Genomic DNA, 18,621 nt, shown 5'->3' with positions numbered 1-18,621 from the left:
GTCCCTGTCATCTCCTTGAAAGTTCTTCTACATACGAGTATGGAACACACAGCAGTTCATTACCTCCGCCAAGGAGGTTATGTTTTCGGTAGCATTTGTTTGTTTGTTGGTTGGTTGGTTGGTTTGTCTTTTAGCAACATTACGGAAAAAGTAATGAATGGATTGCTCTGAAATTTTTTCCAGAGATGTGACTGGGCACAAGTAACAATCCATTAAATTTTGGCGGTGATCCGGAGCACCTTCTGGATCCCGGATTTTTTTAAAGGATTAATTTTTCCCCATTGAAATGAATGGGCGCGCGACGCAAAAAACAGGTTTTTCCTTCTGTAGGCCAAACTGTAAGGTATAAAGTCATGAAACTTGGTACACTGATAGAGGAGTGGACCCTGATTGATTTCATCAAGTTTCATGCTGGTACATCTCACGCTCTAGCGCCACCAACTGATCAGTCTTGCATGCGTTCATGCACGTAACTTTTGATCCATATGTCCGATTTTCATAAGTCTGGTGCCGTTGGAATCCTTGGAGCTAGACGATTCCAACGCACCCTATGACGTCATTCTCCGCATAATTAGATTTTCCGCCATTTTGAATTTTGTCCAAAGTGAAGGTAGAGTGACCCTGGCCGCATCTTTTGTCCGATCATCACGAAACTTGGCACACATGATCTCCAGTCCACGCCTAATGAATGATATTCGTTTCGCTCTCATATGTTGAAGCGTTCACCCGTGGCAGCCAATCAAAATCGATGGCGAAGCCACCAAACAGGAAGTGAGCTCATATCACGGAAACGCTTTGACATATCAAGACCATATTTAGTGGCATGACTTTAGACACCATCCAAACTACCCTCATCAAATGTGTCATTTGGCCACTAGGGGGCGTCACAATTAGCAAAAACGTATTTTGGCTCATATCTCAGAAACGCTTTGACGTATCAAGGCCATATTTGTTGAGATGACTTTTGGCACCAGTTCATGTACCCTCATCAAATTTGGTGTCATTTGGCCACTAGGGGGCGCCACAATGAGCAAAAACGTGTTTTAGGTCATATCTCTCTACGGATTTAGAATTACATCTACATTTTCATGTTAGTGATGCTCTGGGATGTCCCTGTAAAGAACCTTGCCAGCCTGTCATCTCCGTATGAGAATCCGCCTTGTGTCTTGGCCAAACTTTCGCGTGTTGACACAAAACTTGTCGTGTGGGCGTGCGGTCGCCTCTCTTGCCGGGTTGCCATGGCGGCACACCTGAGCAAGCACACTTTCGCATTTTCTCTGGAAACGCATTCTACAGTAGTTATTATTATTACCTCCACCAAGGAGGTTATGTTTTTGGTAGCGTTTGTTTGTTTGTTAGTTTGTCTGTTAGCAACATTACGGAAAGAGTAATGAACGGATTGCTCTGAAATTTTTTCCAGAGGTGTGACTGGGCACAAGTAACAATCCATTAAATTTTGGCGGTGATCCGGATCACCTTCTGGATCCCAGATTTTTTTTTTAAAGGATTCTTGGCGGAGGTCTGCGCTCTCCGAGTGCTTTTCTAGTTTTTATTTGTTCTCGGCCTCGACTCGGATCAATAGCGGACTCGACTCGGACTCAACTCAGTTTTCTTTAATGACTTTACTTGAACACTGGGGACATGAGACTGGACTTGGACTCGAGGTTTAGTGACTTGACCACAACACTGACGGCTACCAACACGTACTTTTATCCATGTGTACAATTCACAAGTAAGGAAAGCACTATCCACCCTCTTCCACATGCACAATCTCTCAGATGATCGTTTATTGGTTAGTGTTTATGATTGACAGAACAGGCAGTAATGCCATCCCTCCCACCCACAAAGCATCACCAATTTTGCCAAAATTTACAATCTCCTGATGATGGAATGAAGGCTTTTCTTTTGCACCATTCAGGAGCCTGGTTTTTAGAATCTTTTCATTTAAAATGATTATTTTTCACAAAATAAGAGATTTTCTTTTCATTATTACTTTTAATAATAACTGCATTATTACACACAGCATAATTTTTATTGGAACTGTCACCTTTCAGATGGCTTTAGGAAACTTTGCTTTGTTCTGCATCCATGTGGCAGGATTGGGAGCTCGGTTCCAATATCTCATGTTGGCTATACTGGTGAGTGAACACTGAATTTCTCTTAGTTTAATAATAATAATAATAATAATAATAATAACATGTTAAATTTAATATGTTCAATTTATATAGCGCCTTTCTCAAAACTCATGGTCGCTTTACAATGATAGGCAGAAAAAAGAAAAGAAAAAAGTCCACCAAATAGAGGTCAGGATATCATTCCAGTGGTGTAGCAGCCACAGTCCCACCAAAAGGCTCACAAAAACAAATCCCACATCTCCAGCACAGCCACCGTGATGCCGCCAGCAACATCGCTCGAACACCACACCATGGATCCACAAAGCAAGCACAGAAGCACCGCCACACAGAGCACTGGTATGTCCCAAACCGCCTGCACAGCCGCTGCGATGCCACCGAGCAACATCGCTTGGGACATCACGCCAAGCATTAAAGCACAGAGTGCTGGACAACTACAATGTTAAAATGAGCAACGAGCTCACTGCAGTCCACAGCTGGGAGCACAGGCATCACCCACAGCGAACCAAGGCCTGGAGGGAACTGACGCCCAAAACTGGGTCCAGAGCTACACCACAACCGGCGGACAAAAACACTCAAACATCAAACACAGAAAAAAGAAAGGAAAAAAATTTAAATAAAAAAGGAGAGAAAATAAAATAAAAAAGCTCCAGTGAGAAGCGGCAGCCAGAAATGCGCACGACGTACTTTCAACTGGAAACGGAAGTTTAGTCCAAGCCTAATCCTTAATGTCATGTCTTCAATCAGTTACCTACCAACCTTGTTGCTCACTCAATGACCATTTTATCACCTACCATGTAGGTCATTTGGTAAATACAGTCTATATATTGTAATTATCGAACATAGCCCAATTGTTGCTAACAGTTTGCCAGCTACATAACTGGAAAAGGGACCACCACAGAACTATCACTATGATTGATCAGATATTGTTTGGGTGATGGATCTTTCTTAGCAGTGATGTACCGTAGTGTGTTGTACTGAAAGGAATGCATCATGTACATAAGCGTTACTGGGATATCTCAATATTACTGCGGAGTTGAGAAAGTTTTTCCCTTTGACAGGCTTCCAAGTAGAACCCATCTGTTGGGGAGCTGAAAACCTGGAAAATCTAATGAAAACTTAATGTTCTAGCAAAGAAATACTGCATAACCAGCTAACAACAGTAGTCCTTTCATCAGTTATATTATAAAGGATAGTTGAAGATATCAGAAACATGTATTACTAATGAGTAGTTTGGTGCCAGCGTGCAACATTTTAAATAGTACTTCAAATATCCAGTGCAGCCACAACACCACTATGCAACAAACAAAAAATGGAGCAGGATCAGTCAGTGCTCTAGACACAACACGGTGTCAGTGTGCAATGCAAAAAATGTTTGAGGTGGTTCAGTAAGAGTTGCTATGGGGCGGTTGAGTAACTAGATAGCTTTCATTTCATTCCATTTATTTGATTAGGACATTGCACATTAATCAGTACATCAGTAAAAAACATCAATATAAATATGCCGGAGTTAGCATAATTGCTAAATTTCATCCGTTGTTCTAAGACAGGTATCATAAACCAAACAACAATAAAACAAACAATACAACATCACAGAACATGCAGACATTATACTCATACATCACAAACACAAAATACATATAAAAGTACAGAAAGTTCAGAAACCAAATTGGTGGTGTGGTGAGGCGTGTAGTTCTATTTCATCACAGAAATCCATACAGCTGTGGACAATGTCTTAAGACTAGGAATAATTACATAACATTTAATTATTTCCATATTGAATAGTTGTCCATCGTCTTTCCTTCTTTGCATTGTGGGTGCAATCAGTTAATTATTGAAATTAAGTGATCAATCTCATTAAATCAGTCCCATTAAATTTGAAGGTTAATAATTAAAATGAATCAATCCCATTGAATCGTTTACTTTGACTCCTTTGAATTGAATCATACCATAGAATCAGTCTCATTTGAAGTGAATCGTTCAGTGAATCGTTCAGTGAATCATTTAGTGAATCATTTAGTGAATCATACCATTAATCCTGGATAAATTACCAAACAGCTAGATTATGGTATATTTCCAAATTATTATTGGTCACTTACTATATTACATAAATCTGCACCCTTTTTGAATTCTTTGAGAGATTGGGGACTTCAGATATTGTTCACACCAACAAGATGAATACACACAGCTTTGATAATAAATGAATTTATTATACAAAGATAAAAATGGATAATCAATATATACAAATATGATATGGTGTGTGTGTGTGTGTGTGTGTGTGTGTGTGTATGGCCTAGCTTGTTGCTAGCTAAAACAAAGGAATGTTATCTAAATAGAACAAAGGATTAGCTCTGTTGCTCATGTGTGCTTGTGTGTGTGTGTGGGAAGGACTTGACCATGTGTTTAGCCTCGTGTAGCTAACTACACGTGGTGGAGGCCTAGATTAGCCTTGTATTGCTAGTGTGTGTTTGTGAAAGGCCCTATGGCCTAGCTAAAGTGTGTTTGTTAGGCCTGGTGAGGCCTACTGAGCACGTGTTGCTAAAGACAAAGGGAAGCTATCTAAAGTGTATCAGGCCTGGTCAGGCCTGTTGAGCATGTGTTTTCTCAGTAACAAAAAGATTCCACACTCATAACATTACCAAACTCACTGAAACCTTGATAAGGTCAAAATGTATGATAAGGAAATTAAAGTGTTAGTCAGAGAGGAGCATGCACAGCCTATCTATTAAACAATTGAGAGAACATAGAACCAAAATAAATCAACACGCTGCGTGTCTAACAGTGTAACAGATAAACCTGGGTTTAGATTCACACTATTCCAATAAAAGCAAATTCCTAAGACTATCTTAATTTTGCCCAAATGCCAAAATCTTACTTAATCCTGCCTTTAGCAAGATATGAAGAAATATTCGCCGGTGTAGTTTCGGGCCTCGCCGTTGGGAGCACGTGAGCCGCTCGTGATGGAGGCGTAGAGAACTTTCGGGTCCGGCGGAGCACTTGGGTGGTTCCCGTAGAAAGCAGAGGATTCTTGGTCCGAACCTCAGCGTTCGAGAGGAAAAGTCTCTGATCAGAATAAGATGCACAGCGCTTTTGAGTTAAAAAGGATTCAATTGCTTCTTAACTTTTAACTGCCTGGGCTGCAGTCGTGACGTCACTTCTAATACGAATAAACCGGTTGTAACTCAGGTTGAGTTTAAAGATCGCGCTATTCTGGACTTTTACCTTGGCCAGTGGTTAGGCACAGAACGCGCTGGATGGTGAATCTTGCAAGAAAGAAGTGTTTTCGGGTTTGAGAGCATCTCTTTATGCGTCTAGACTCCTCGGAAACCGGACGCGAGAGACCAAGAGCGGAGCTTCCGCTTGGACTTATGTGCGGATGGCGGACTGACGTAGATGATCCCGCCCACGCGTGACGTAGGTCACGCGGAAGAGGACTGGGACTTGTAGTTCTTAGAGACAAAATGGCGGCATGATACCTACAGCATGTAAAGGATATTCAAATAGTTTGAACTGAAGCAGTTGATACAGTGCATACAATTGAGTTAACATGAAAAATAAATTGAAAACAATATAAATTGGAACCGGGTGGCACGGTGGTATAGTGGGTTAGCGCTGTCGCCTCACAGCAAGAAGGTCCGGGTTCGAGCCCTGTGGCCGGCAAGGGCCTTTCTGTGTGGAGTTTGCATGTTCTCCCCGTGTCCGCGTGGGTTTCCTCCGGGTGCTCCGGTTTCCCCCACAGTCCAAAAACATGCAGGTTAGGTTAACTGGTGACTCTAAATTGACCGTAGGTATGAATGTGAGTGTGAATGGTTGTCTGTGTCTATGTGTCAGTCCTGTGATGACCTGGTGACTTGTCCAGGGTGTACCCCGCCTTTCGCCCGTAGTCAGCTGGGATAGGCTCCAGCTTGCCTGTGACCCTGTAGAACAGGATAAAGCGGCTAGAGATAATGAGATGAGATAAATTGGAACCATTTATACCGGTACACCAAACTAACCATTATGGTGGTTAGCGGTGTCGCCTCACAGCGAGAAGGTTCAGAGTTCGAACCTCATGGCTGACGGGCCTTTCTGTGTGGAGTTTGTATGTTCTCCCCGTGTCTGTGTGGGTTTCCTCCCACCGTTCAAAGTTGTGCAGATTAGGTAAAATACCCAGCCACTGGGATTGTACAAACCAGTGCATACTTGGTGCCAGTCCCAAGCCTGGATAGATTGGGGAAGGTTGCGTCAGGAAGGGCGAAAACCTATGCCAAATCAAATACGCGGATTATTATGACCCCTAACGGGAGCAGCCAAAAGATGATAAATTGTAACCATTATGTGGTATAATTTTGTGGTGTTTAGGTTTCAGCTGCATTTTCAGTACCCTTGTGGCAGATGATACTATTGAGGTTGGGAAAGAAGCGTACGCTCTTTATCGGCCTGCCTGTGAGTTCAAACCCTTTGGTTATGATGATGTGGACGAATCGTGTTTTGTTAATCGTAGTAATGACAAATTACCGTTGAATAATCATTAAAAAGTGACAAAATGGTTAATAACAGTGTTGCTGTTAAGTGATGTTTATTGATTTATTATACTGTTTCATATATTCATTCCTGTTTGGCTTGTCATATGCCTGTACCTAAATTATTTGTCTTTCAACAGATTTTCATTCCTGTTATGATAGTCTTGGTGTCTGTCTCTGAGAACTTCCCCGTCTACCTGCTCATGTGCGTTCTGGTTGGCACCAGCGTAGCTACACTCTTCTTGTTACCATGGTGTGTAAAACCAAAGCTGAGATCTGTTGACTTACTTTATTTCTTTTTAACCAGAGCAGTGAATTACTCAACAGCAGTGCATCGTGTCCACCATTTACCACTTCCATTCGGGCCTTGTTGAATTGATTGAATAGATCTTACCTTGACTTGATAAAAATGGAGTTTGGAAATTTTAAATAATTATCCAGTAAAGCATTTCTCAATGCTTGGTAAAAAGCTGAAGCTGAAAGCCTTGTTTTTGAGGTTTTACCCAACTAATAAATACTGAATTAATTAGTGTTTCATGTAATTGAAGACTAAAGTATGAACATGCAGTTGGACACAGTTTAACAAAAAATGGTTTTATCTAATGATGGCTTTATGAATATGAATCATGTGTATGTTTGTGAGGTCCATGCTGCCAGACGTGGTGGATGAGTTCATGGTTGCGAACCCTTGCTGCAGGGCGATGGAGCCACTGTTTTTCTCCTGCTACTGCTTCTGCAATAAGCTTGGAGGAGGTCTCTCTGCTGGCATATCCACCATGACGCTACAGTGAGTCACCTCTCACACACTCTGCAGCTTTATCCATTTGGTGAGCCTCAAGTACCGTAAGTGTACCAATGTTTCTCAGTTCCTTCATAGTTTTATGATTATTAAGGTAATGCAAATGAACTCCCTCCTATCCAAGAAACAGAAATGTGATTTCTTCCAGGTTGTATTTATTTATTTCCCCCACAATTACTAAACTATCTTTGTAGGAAGTAGGGAACTACATAAGTCTGCATGAGTGGGTCCGTATAAACACTACAGCAGTACATTTTCACATTCTGATCCTCAAAGCCTGACAGGTTATAAAACAGGAGCATGCAGCCACAGCAGAGGAGTTGTCTTGGCATTACGCCTGCTTTTGGCACCGATTCCAATCGTCCTACTGCTGGTGGGTCTGATTTTCTTCCAGCTCTACCCCATCAATGAAATGCAGCGGCAGCAGATCCAACAAGAACAGGAACAAACGAGGTAACATGGGTTATATTCATGCTTCAACATCACAGAGGGTTTGAATGTAAATGTTCAAATACTGGTACAGAGATACAGACTACACACAAAAGGCTCTGTGATGGACAGAACAGAAATACTGCTAGGTATCAACATGCACTATAGTTAAAACAGGTTTTTTTGAGGGGGAGGGATCCAGACACGCACGCACACTGCATGTTGTTCATGTGAATGCCAGTCATTCCATTCCATTCCATTACATTAATGGCATTTAGCAGATGCTCTTATCCACAGCGATGTACAACATACCCAGAGCAGCCTGGGGAGCAGTTGGGGGTTAGGTGACTTGCTCAAGTGCACTTCAGCCATTCCTGCTGGTCTAGGGAATCAACCCGGCAGCCTTTTGGTCCCAAAGCTGCTTCTCTAACCATTAGGTCATGGCTCCCAAAGCTTAACTAAAAATGTATTACGGTTTTCATTGTGTAATGGTTAAAATTAGCCAGCTACCATAAATTTAGATTTATGCTGCCAAGGCTGCTGTTATTTAGCTTGACAGCTGGTTATATGTAACAATTCAGTTTGACATCATAAAGAACTGCATTGTTAAGGGTACAATTTTATACCTAATCTCAATTTAATATAGTATGTGTGCTATACAGTACATGTGGCTACACCACACAAGAATCCCCCCCCCAAAAAAAAAAAAAAAAAAAAAGTTATCTGAAAGTCATTCATAAGGGATGTTTACTAAGGACACTTGCTGAATTGTCAATGTTTAGAATGTGTGCGCAACTACAGCTTGTAAAAATAAAGGTCTTGGGATGAGGCAAGCACAAGCGGAAATCTTAGCAAAACTACTTTTTGGAGTTTTGACAACTTTCCAACCCTGGAGCATGACAAAAATAATTGTGGTTACTGGTAACAAATGAGCACAAATTCATCTGGGGGGTGCGGTCCCATTTCTGAAAAGGATGTTGATCATCTTTAGAGATAAAAGATCGTGATGATTCTGGAAACCTCTCCAGAATCATGCCTGGGCTTGTTATATCTAGGTTCCCTCTCAGCTTCACTTATTGCCCAGAGGAGAGCCAAGCAATAAATCTGGCTCCAGGTTTGCTGCAGGAAACACTGGATAGGAGTCAGTTTTGACATCTCGCCACTTATCGGTGATCCACTCTAGCCTCAAGAAAATTGAATCAAACGCAACTGGACTTGGTTTTAAGTCTTTGAAGACGTTTCACCTCTCATCCAAGAGGCTTCTTCAGTTTACTTCATCAGCTTGTCTGACTAGACTGGGCTAGTCTGACCAGCTGGTGCGAGTACCCAGGTATTTAATTTCTGTGGCGTCATTATCAACGCCACTGAAGTCATTGTTTCTTTAGTGCTCCAGGGTGTGATTAAGTCTTTGGAGTCAACTTTGTTTGCGCTCCATTCTGTTGTAATGACTATCATTTGAGGTCGTTAGAGATGCTGGAGTCACATGAGGCCATTTGTGAACAAATGGTGGTGGATATTAGATGGTCATTTCTTCTTAAAAATGGTTTCTTTAATCATATCCTATTTTAATACCTATCACACCAGCTGGTCAGACTAGTCCAGTCTAGTCAGACAAGCTGATGAAGTGAAGTGAACTGAAGAAGCCTCTTGGATGAAAGGTGAAACATCTTCAAAGACTTAAAACCAAGTCCAGTTACGTTTGATTCAGTTTTCATGAGGTTAATATGACTTGGATGAATGAGAATATTCACAGACATGATCCACTCTGGATTATTTTGTCTGTGTGTACTCCCATAGATGATGGTCTTTCTGGGATGTGAACTCCATCTGTCCAGCTATTTAACCCACAATTGGGGCTTGGTTGGTGAGGGCCAGGACATGTCTATACACAGTTGGGCCTGTGCCACACATCTCTGGGGGCAAGCTCCTCCAAGACCCCCTGCTGTTTAACCTTGGGCTACAAGGTACCCAGTTGATTTGTGGTGCCACGAAGAGGCACAGCAGGAGTCTTGGCAGTGGAGAGGCTATGTGCTGTCAGATGAGACTTATGCACTCGGCTTTGCTCCCTTTTCACCTGGGCAAAGCCTTGGCTAGACAGTGGCAGCAGCGGAAGGCAAGAGGGTACAAGCGCTATCTGCTTTATGCTACACTACTGCACTAGACGCATCACACCATCCTGTGCAAAAGCGCACACCACACCGAAAAGGACGAATTATACAATTGTAGAACAGCTACAGCAACAAATATGTGATTGACTAATTCAATGTGGTGGATATTAGATTTGTCAGATTTCAATACCTATGTGTCTTTATTTCGGCTGAAAAGAGAGCTCTTAAGTTCTTAGTGGTTGTTTCTTGTCTACGCAGAGTCAATTCCCAGATGCTTCCAAATAAAAAAGACGTCCGACTACAGCAACGCATATCTAGGAGGAGCAGCTTTCAATCAAAGACTAGCACAGTATCTTCTTCCTCATCCAAAGTGAGAGATTCTTCTTCCCAGCTGAAAGCTTTTCCTTCAACATCTGTGCAGATGCACTGTATTGCAAGCACAAGCCCTCCCACTCATAATGCTAGATTACACTGTACTTCTGAGCTGCCATTTTATAAACCAAAATGGAGGTCAAAAAGCAACTTGCCTGTATCTCAGATTAACACGCACCAATCTTCACTGACAAATGATGAGACGTGTTCTAAGAGAGAAGTCATTACATGGGTGTAAAGATGAGTGATTTGTTGACAGGAAGGTGATCTTTTTGTGAACTTACAGTGACTAATCATTTTCAAACTTAGATTGGGCTTTTAGTCAGTGCTCTAGATATCAGAGTTTAATTCAGTCACAATTATATTCAGCATCCATTTATTATATGTATATGCATGCAACAATTTCTGTAAATAGTATTGCAAAATTTTAAGAATTGTATGTACACCCACTGGCCACTATATTAGGAACACTTACATACCTGCTCATTCATGTAATTATCCAAGCAACCAACTCTGTGGCAGACCAGCTGATGTTTTTCCAATCTTTAACAGTCAGTGTCAGTGAGCCAGTGCCCACTAGCCTCAGATTCCTGTTCTTGGCATGGCAACACATAACGCTCTATCCAGCTGTGGCTTCTTTAGGAACTATTTTCACTGACAGAACAAAAATAAACAAAATACATTTGGCCAGATTGTTTCTGAAATATCGGTTACTCTAATTTCTTGTTTAAAGAACTGTTGTAAAAAAAGCGATATCACACTTGCAGTTTTGCTGTTGTATTGAATATCGGCATGGCCATGATTACCTACAGCTGTGCCGATATTCAGGACAACAGCACTCTTAGTTGTGCAGTTTTGCTTAAGTCAGGGGTTCTCAACCTTTTTCTACTTTAAGGCCCACTTATTCATACTTGTAACGAGTCAGGGACCATTAAAAAAGATCCCTAATTATTTTGGCTCATCTCAAGGACGCGTTATCCTAATGGGCTTCATGGGCAGCTGCCCAGGGCCTCGGCCACTAGGGGGCCTAGGAGGCAGCGAGATCGGAAAATCTCACTCATCTCATCTCTAGCCGCTTTATCCTGTTCTACAGGGTCGCAGGCAAGCTGGAGCCTATCCCAGCTGACTACAGGCGAAAGGCGGGGTACACCCTGGACAAGTCGCCAGGTCATCACAGGGCTGACACATAGACACAGACAACCATTCACACCTACGGTCAATTTAGAGTCACCAGTTAACCTAACCTGCATGTCTTTGGACTGTGGGGGAAACCGGAGCACCCGGAGGAAACCCACGCGGACACGGGGAGAACATGCAAACTCCACACAGAAAGGCCCTCGCCGGCCACGGGGCTCGAACCCGGTCCTTCTTGCTCTTGCTGTGAGGCGACAGCGCTAACCACTACACCACCATGCCGCCCCAGATCGGAAAATATGAAACGATATTTTCAGATGTTTTGATCATATTGATAACATTTTTGATGCATTTCGCCACCCATAAGGAAGCCCACCTTGTCCTGTCGCATAAATCACCTGTCACTGTCAATATGATCACTGTCCACCATGTCTTCACACGCTACGCCAGCTTGAGTTCAATGATTTAATTAATGACTTCGCTTTCCAGAAAAGTAGGAAAGTGCCCTTGTAAGTTGACCCATGGCTGTCAAACTGAATGCGCAAAGCTGTGTGCCACTGCTGTTTGGGACATTACGTGTGTGAAAGGATGAAATGTTTCACATAGCCTAACATTTTGAGATTTATTTCTGAGAAGCAAGATATTTTTCTTTCTTTGTTATCGCTCTTTGTTTTCACAAGTTAAAAGTCGCCTGGATTCCAAAATGAAAACGAACGGTTATATACCAAATGAATGTTCTTGTTCTGAATACTAAAGAAACTGTTGTAGGCCGAGGTTATATTCTTGACATGTTGTTCATTGACTCACTCATTCAAAGGCTTCTTGAGGCTAAGCTTTAGTTAGCCAGACTTGTTAACCGTGATGTCTGATGGATTTTTTCACCATGCAATTGCCTATTTCACCATTGCTTTTTCTCGATTAAATAGGTGTTGATGGATATAAAGTCTTATCGTTCAATTTCGACAGTGGCACAATTTCTGATTGTGCCACTGTCATTATTTAAGTTTCTTTAGACAGACACGTCTGAGGGGGTGAATTTGCTGAGCGCAGTTGACAACAGGCAGGGGTGGGGCCTCGGGGGGGGGTCTGCCCAGGGCCTCGACAAGGGTTAACGCAGCCCTGGCTCATCTATTCTATTCGAATCTAATAATCTATTGTAAAGTGTATTAATGAGATGCAACATTACGTCCTGTTACAGATGGGAGCCCAGGAATTAAATAAATGCAATAAAAACTTTTTTTTTTTTTTAATTGTAGATATTGTATTTAAAACTGTATGGATGTACCAGAAGCCAAACCACACATGCAGGGCATTCTCAGTCAAAAGGTATATTAATGATCCAAAAGTGGAGTCTGGTCCATTAACACAAGAGGTTGTGTTAACTGACTTGTGTTAGAACCATGTTTGTGTTCAGCAAACAAGCAAGTTATTAAAACCAAGAAGTACACTCAAAATAAGTGGATATAGAAACCACTCAATGGGCTAGATCCTTACATGCTAACAGAGAAGGATTTTTCCGATGAAAGAAATTTACTAGCTAAATTTGACATTTAGTAGAATAAATTTTTGATCCTATTGTAGCCATAACTAAATACAAAGACAATAGTTATGCATACTATTAATTGACTTAATGTGAAGATGATTAACAGATAATCAAGAGTTTAAGGTTTTTTTTAAAAGATTGTGTGTGTTTTTAGTCTTTTGTATTTGTAATTATTTGTATCTGTACATGCACGACCCCACCAGCTCTGCTGATCAACTTATCTTTGAATGAATGAATAACTTTATTCATTATGAGTTGGAAAATTATCCATCCGTTGAGTTCTCGAAATCTCAAGCTACCTGGTGCTGCAGACATCGTTCCATATGGACAAACAGATGAAAACCTGGAAGAGTATGGAGCCGTACAACTTTTTATATGTGGCTGGGTTAAAGATCTGGGGATCAGGACACTACAAGATAAATCTTGTCTCATTTTTGCCTGGGTAAGTAGGGATTTCTGGGATTTTTGTATGCGTCTTTGCAATGATTGCTAGGACGCTAAAAGCTTTAGTATCAAGTGTAAACAAACCACAGCCAGCAGGTGTCACACTAGGGGGAAGCCATAGACTAATGGTTAGAGAAACAACTTTGGGACCAAAAGGTTGCTGGTTTGATTCCCTGGACCAGCAGGATTGGCTTAAGTGCCCTTGAGCAAGGCACCTAACCCCCAACTGCTCTGGCAAGAGTGGTGGTGTGCCTTGTGTCTGATTAGCCAGAGAAAAACTGATGTGATTATCAGTTCAAACATTGAACTTGACCAACTGAGTTATCACACTATCTGGTGTTGCCCAGAAGAGGATGGGTCCCTTTTTGAGTAGTAAGATAGTATTTGGCATTTAACAGACACTCTTATCCAGAGCGATGTACAACATACCCAGAGCAGCCTGGGAGCATTTGAGGATTAGGTGCATTGCTCAAACACACTTCAGCCATTCCTGCTGGTCCAGGGAATCAAACCGGTGACCTTTAGATCTCAAAGCTGCTTCTTTAACCTTTAGGCCATGGCTTCCCCTGAAGGTTTCTTTCTCATGCCACCATCTCAGGGATTTTTTTACTCCTCACCATCACCTCTGGCTTGCTCATTAGGGATAAATTCATATACAACCCCGATTCCAAAAAAGTTGGGACAAAGAACAAATTGTAAATAAAAACGGAATGCAATGATGTGGAAGTTTCAAAATTCCATATTTTATTCAGAATAGAACATAGATAACATATCAAATGTTTAAACTGAGTAAATGTATCATTTAAAGAGAAAAATTAGGTGATTTTAAATTTCATGACAACACATCTCAAAAAAAGTTGGGACAAGGCCTTGTTTACCACTGTGAGACATCCCCTTTTCTCTTTACAACAGTCTGTAAACGTCTGGGGACTGAGGAGACAAGTTGCTCAAGTTTAGGGAGAGGAATGTTAACCCATTCTTGTCTAATGTAGGATTCTAGTTGCTCAACTGTCTTAGGTCTTTTTTTGTCATATCTTCCATTTTATGATGTGCCGAATGTTTTCTATGGGTGAAAGATCTGGACTGCAGGCTGGCCAGTTCAGTACCCGGACCCTTCTTCTACGCAGCCATGATGCAGTCTGTGGTTTGGCATTGTCATGTTGGAAAATGCAAGGTCTTCCCTGAAAGAGACGTCGTCTGGATGGGAGCATATGTTGCTCTAGAACCTGGATATACCTTTCAGCATTGATGGTGCCTTTCCAGATGTGTAAGCTGCCCATGCCACACGCACTAATGCAACCCCATACCATCAGAGATGCAGGCTTCTGAACTGAGCGCTGATAACAACTTGGGTCGTCCTTCTCCTCTTTAGTCCGAATGACACGGCATCCCTGATTTCCATTAAGAACTTCAAATTTTGATTTGTCTGACCACAGAACAGTTTTCCACTTTGCCACAGTCCATTTTAAATGAGCCTTGGCCCAGAGAAGACGTCTGCACTTCTGGATCATGTTTAGATACGGCTTCTTCTTTGAACTATAGAGTTTTAGCTGGCAACGGCGGATGGCACGGTGAATTGTGTTCACAGATAATGTTCTCTGGAAATGTTCCTGAGCCCATTTTGTGATTTCCAATACAGAAGCATGCCTGTATGTGATGCAGTACCGTCTAAGGGCCCGAAGATCACGGGCACCCAGTACGGTTTTCCAGCCTTGACCCTTACGCACAGTGATTCTTCCAGATTCTCTGAATCTTTTGATGATATTATGCACTGTAGATGATGATATGTTCAAACTCTTTGCAATTTTACACTGTCGAACTCCTTTCTGATATCGCTCCACTATTTGTCGGCGCAGAATTAGGGGGATTGGTGATCCTCTTCCCATCTTTACTTCTGAGAGCCGCTGCCACTCCAAGATGCTCTTTTTATACCCAGTCGTGTTAATGACCTATTGCCAATTGACCTAATGAGTTGCAATTTGGTCCTCCAGCTGTTCCTTTTTTGTACCTTTAACTTTTCCAGCCTCTTATTGCCCCTGTCCCAACTTTTTTGAGATGTGTTGCTGTCATGAAATTTCAAAATGTCTCACTTTCGACATTTGATATGTTGTCTATGTTCTATGGTGAATACAATATCAGTTTTTGAGATTTGTAAAGTATTGCATTCCGTTTTTATTTACAATTTGTACTTTGTCCCAACGGCGGCACGGTGGTGTAGTGGTTAGCGCTGTCGCCTCACAGCAAGAAGGTCCTGGGTTCGAGCCCTGGGGCCGGCGAGGGCCTTTCTGTGTGGAGTTTGCATGTTCTCCCCGTGTCCGCGTGGGTTTCCTCCGGGTGCTCCGGTTTCCCCCACAGTCCAAAGACCTGCAGGTTAGGTTAACTGGTGACTCTAAATTGACCGTAGGTGTGAGTGTGAATGGTTGTCTGTGTCTATGTGTCAGCCCTGTGATGACCTGGCGACTTGTCCAGGGTGTACCCCGCCTTTCGCCCGTAGTCAGCTGGGATAGGCTCCAGCTTGCCTGCGACCCTGTAGAAGGATAAAGCGGCTAGAGATAATGATGGGACTTTGTCCCAACTTTTTTGGAATCGGGGTTGTATGTAAAACATGTGTTTGTGAGATTTTCCATTGCTAAAAGCTCTATACAAATAAAAGTGAATATGGGTGAAGGTCAGGTGTCCATACACTTTTGGCTATATAGGATGGAAGGATGAGTGTACTACTTTTTATTGATTCCTCCCCCTCCCAGAGGGAATTTGTCTTGGATTACACACACTCCCTTAAATCAAGTGCTGTTTTACAGAAGCCTACAGTTCTATCTGATGCAGGATTAATCCCTCCTCTTCTGTGAGCTTGAAAAGAAGGATAGTAATTAAATCAAGGCGTGTGACTGACTGCACATTTATTGTTTTGTTTACTCGTTATTTTAATGGGAAATTAAGTTCCCTTTTCGTCCACTAGGGGCGGCAGATGGCTATAAGCGAGAGAGGACCTTTATATCTCGAATCTTGATTACAGAGCGCATTTTGTGCCGAGAGTCCAGACCAATAAACACCGCGCCAGGATGGGAGTCGAGGTCGAAACGATAACACCTGGAGACGGTAAAAAGAACCATCAATGTGTCCTCATTTCGTTCTGAAACCGCATTATACACGTATACTTTATTATTTACGCCTATTTTTGTCCGGTTGTTTTTGTCCTCTGAGGGTTTTTCTTCACCTCGACTGCTTTAACATTAGCCGGATGGCTAACGCCTAGCTTGCTAGCTAGCTAGCTAGCAAGAACAGACTGGAATTAGCACGGAGACTCATTTTCCTTAAATCAATCCTTTCTTTTTCAGGAAGCACTTTCCCTAAAAAAGGACAGACGTGCGTCGTGCACTACGTTGGTGAGTATTTATTTTAAATGAATAATAAATGAGTAAGGGGGATTGTTTATTTAAAAAAAAAAAAAGACCACCTAAGTGGCGTCAAATGTCGGCTTGAGAACATGAACTTCTAGTGAAAATTCCGTTAGCCTTGTTGCTAATTCAGACAGGATGCTGCATTCACAATAGGCCGAATTTTACAGGGTATGAACATTTTGGTCAAGGATATCGTGGGGATTTAATGTGATATTAGGCTGGTGTTGGACTTTATTGGAATTAAAAGGAAAATCTGATGGCGGGTCATTTTTTAAAGTTTAAACGGTTTGTTTATTTCATATTTCGACGAGGAATAAACCCTTTTTTTTATGGCGAGCTCGTTTTGCTTTAAGAACAAAATGATCGTAGGTCAAACACTTTTATTTTGTGTGGAAGAAAAAGAAAGAAAGGTGTGTGTGTGTGTGTGTAACCGCCTAGGATTAGTTATTAGCACTTCCTTTGACACATTTCAGTCTCGCGCTCTGTTCCGGTGTCGTTATGGCGTGGCATAACGTGAGTTCTGACTTCGAATGATCGGTTGACTTGATTTAAAACGTTGTTGTTGTTGCACATCAGGATCTCTGACAAACGGCGTCACGTTCGACTCGTCTCGGAACCGGGGCAAGCCCTTCAAATTCAAGATCGGCAAGCAGGAAGTTATCCGTGGCTGGGATGAAGGAGTAGCCCAGGTACAGGCGGTTAAACATTATGGCCATGTTTTGAATTGCAGTGTTGCTTTATAATCCTTCTAATCAAACCAAGAAGAACCATTTCCTTGTTCTTTACACACTGAGCACTTCCATGTTTTGCAGATGAGTGTCGGCCAGCGTGCCAAGCTGACTTGTACCTCTGACTTTGCCTATGGGCCCAAAGGCCACCCCGGCATCATCCCTCCCAACGCCACCCTTATATTCGACGTCGAGCTTCTTGGCTTGGAGTAACAGCGCTGCAGTTCTTCTCAGGTTTTTCCCTATTCATACTTTCAGGGTGAGTTTGAGACCACCTGGTAATGCATTGCAACTTTTTTTTTTTTTCCTTAAGTATAATTTATGTTGCAAAACTGGTGGTCTGTTTCGGTTTAGCTAGTCAGTATCAGTAGGATTAATGGAGAAAAGTGAGCAGTTATGGGTTGATCTTGCTTGCATGGTCCTGCATTTTGCTTCATTTATCTGAGCGTTAATCTACGAGAGGGAGATTACGAGTATCTTGCAGCTTAGCTAAGCTTTTGGGTTTACTTTAACAAGCTCTTGGATTAGACTGGCTAATCTTTATTGATGCGTCTTCTAAAACTGCCCCTTGCATCCCTATTTTGTTTTGCAGGTCAACCTTTTTTTGGGGAACATGGCCTCCTGCACGTGATCCTTGAAAGGGGCTAGTGTTGTTAGCTACACCACTTAGCTTAGCTCTGTCATCCATTTGTATATTTTGTTACCGTTTTATTCCTTTCCTGTTGAACATGTTCATCAATATGCTCTCACCCCCTGGATGCTCACTATATAAAACTCCCTCTTTTTTTTCCTGCTTTTTTTTTTTTATTTGAGTTCTGTAAACACATTCACTTCAACAGGGCTTTGGCTGAGCTGGTTGTCTGTACTCTGGTGGGGAAATTTGGCTAATTATGAAATGTTAAACTACTTGAAAATAAACATTGTTTATAAAAAGACAGAATGGGTCTGTTTTGACTTCATTAATGGTGGAAGACACTTCGACCGTCTTTGCGATTGTGATCTGCAAACCATGTTGAATTTGACAGCGTT

At 42.0% G+C, this 18,621-nt stretch overlaps 1 protein-coding gene across 10 annotated transcripts in view; it reads left to right on the top strand.

Moving 5' to 3' along the window:
- The window catches only part of mfsd2al2 (major facilitator superfamily domain containing 2a-like 2), a 35,329-nt gene extending 16,797 nt beyond the window's left edge, over window positions 1-18,532 (top strand). For 4 of the 10 annotated variants that reach the window (XM_060931417.1, XM_060931413.1, XM_060931420.1 and 1 more), the window contains 10 exons: window positions 2,055-2,138; window positions 6,474-6,557; window positions 6,775-6,887; window positions 7,278-7,421; window positions 7,710-7,886; window positions 16,480-16,562; window positions 16,802-16,849; window positions 17,441-17,553; window positions 17,677-17,851; window positions 18,185-18,532. In XM_060931417.1, coding sequence (XP_060787400.1) covers window positions 2,055-2,138; window positions 6,474-6,557; window positions 6,775-6,887; window positions 7,278-7,421; window positions 7,710-7,886; window positions 16,480-16,562; window positions 16,802-16,849; window positions 17,441-17,553; window positions 17,677-17,805 — 975 coding nt within the window. In that variant the 3' untranslated portion in view covers window positions 17,806-17,851; window positions 18,185-18,532. Of the gene's footprint in view, window positions 1-2,054; window positions 2,139-2,798; window positions 2,942-6,473; window positions 6,558-6,774; window positions 6,888-7,277; window positions 7,422-7,709; window positions 7,887-10,228; window positions 12,713-16,422; window positions 16,563-16,801; window positions 16,850-17,440; window positions 17,554-17,676; window positions 17,852-18,184 lie in introns of those variants that run through there. The other 6 variants (XM_060931414.1, XM_060931416.1, XM_060931422.1 and 3 more) reach the window with 6 other exon arrangements.
- The last annotated feature ends 89 nt before the right edge of the window (window positions 18,533-18,621 follow it).

This window comes from Neoarius graeffei, chromosome 10, assembly GCF_027579695.1.
Source record: "Neoarius graeffei isolate fNeoGra1 chromosome 10, fNeoGra1.pri, whole genome shotgun sequence".
NCBI classification, from domain to species: Eukaryota; Metazoa; Chordata; class Actinopteri; order Siluriformes; family Ariidae; genus Neoarius; species Neoarius graeffei.
This window is presented reverse-complemented; position numbering and strand designations above follow the sequence as displayed.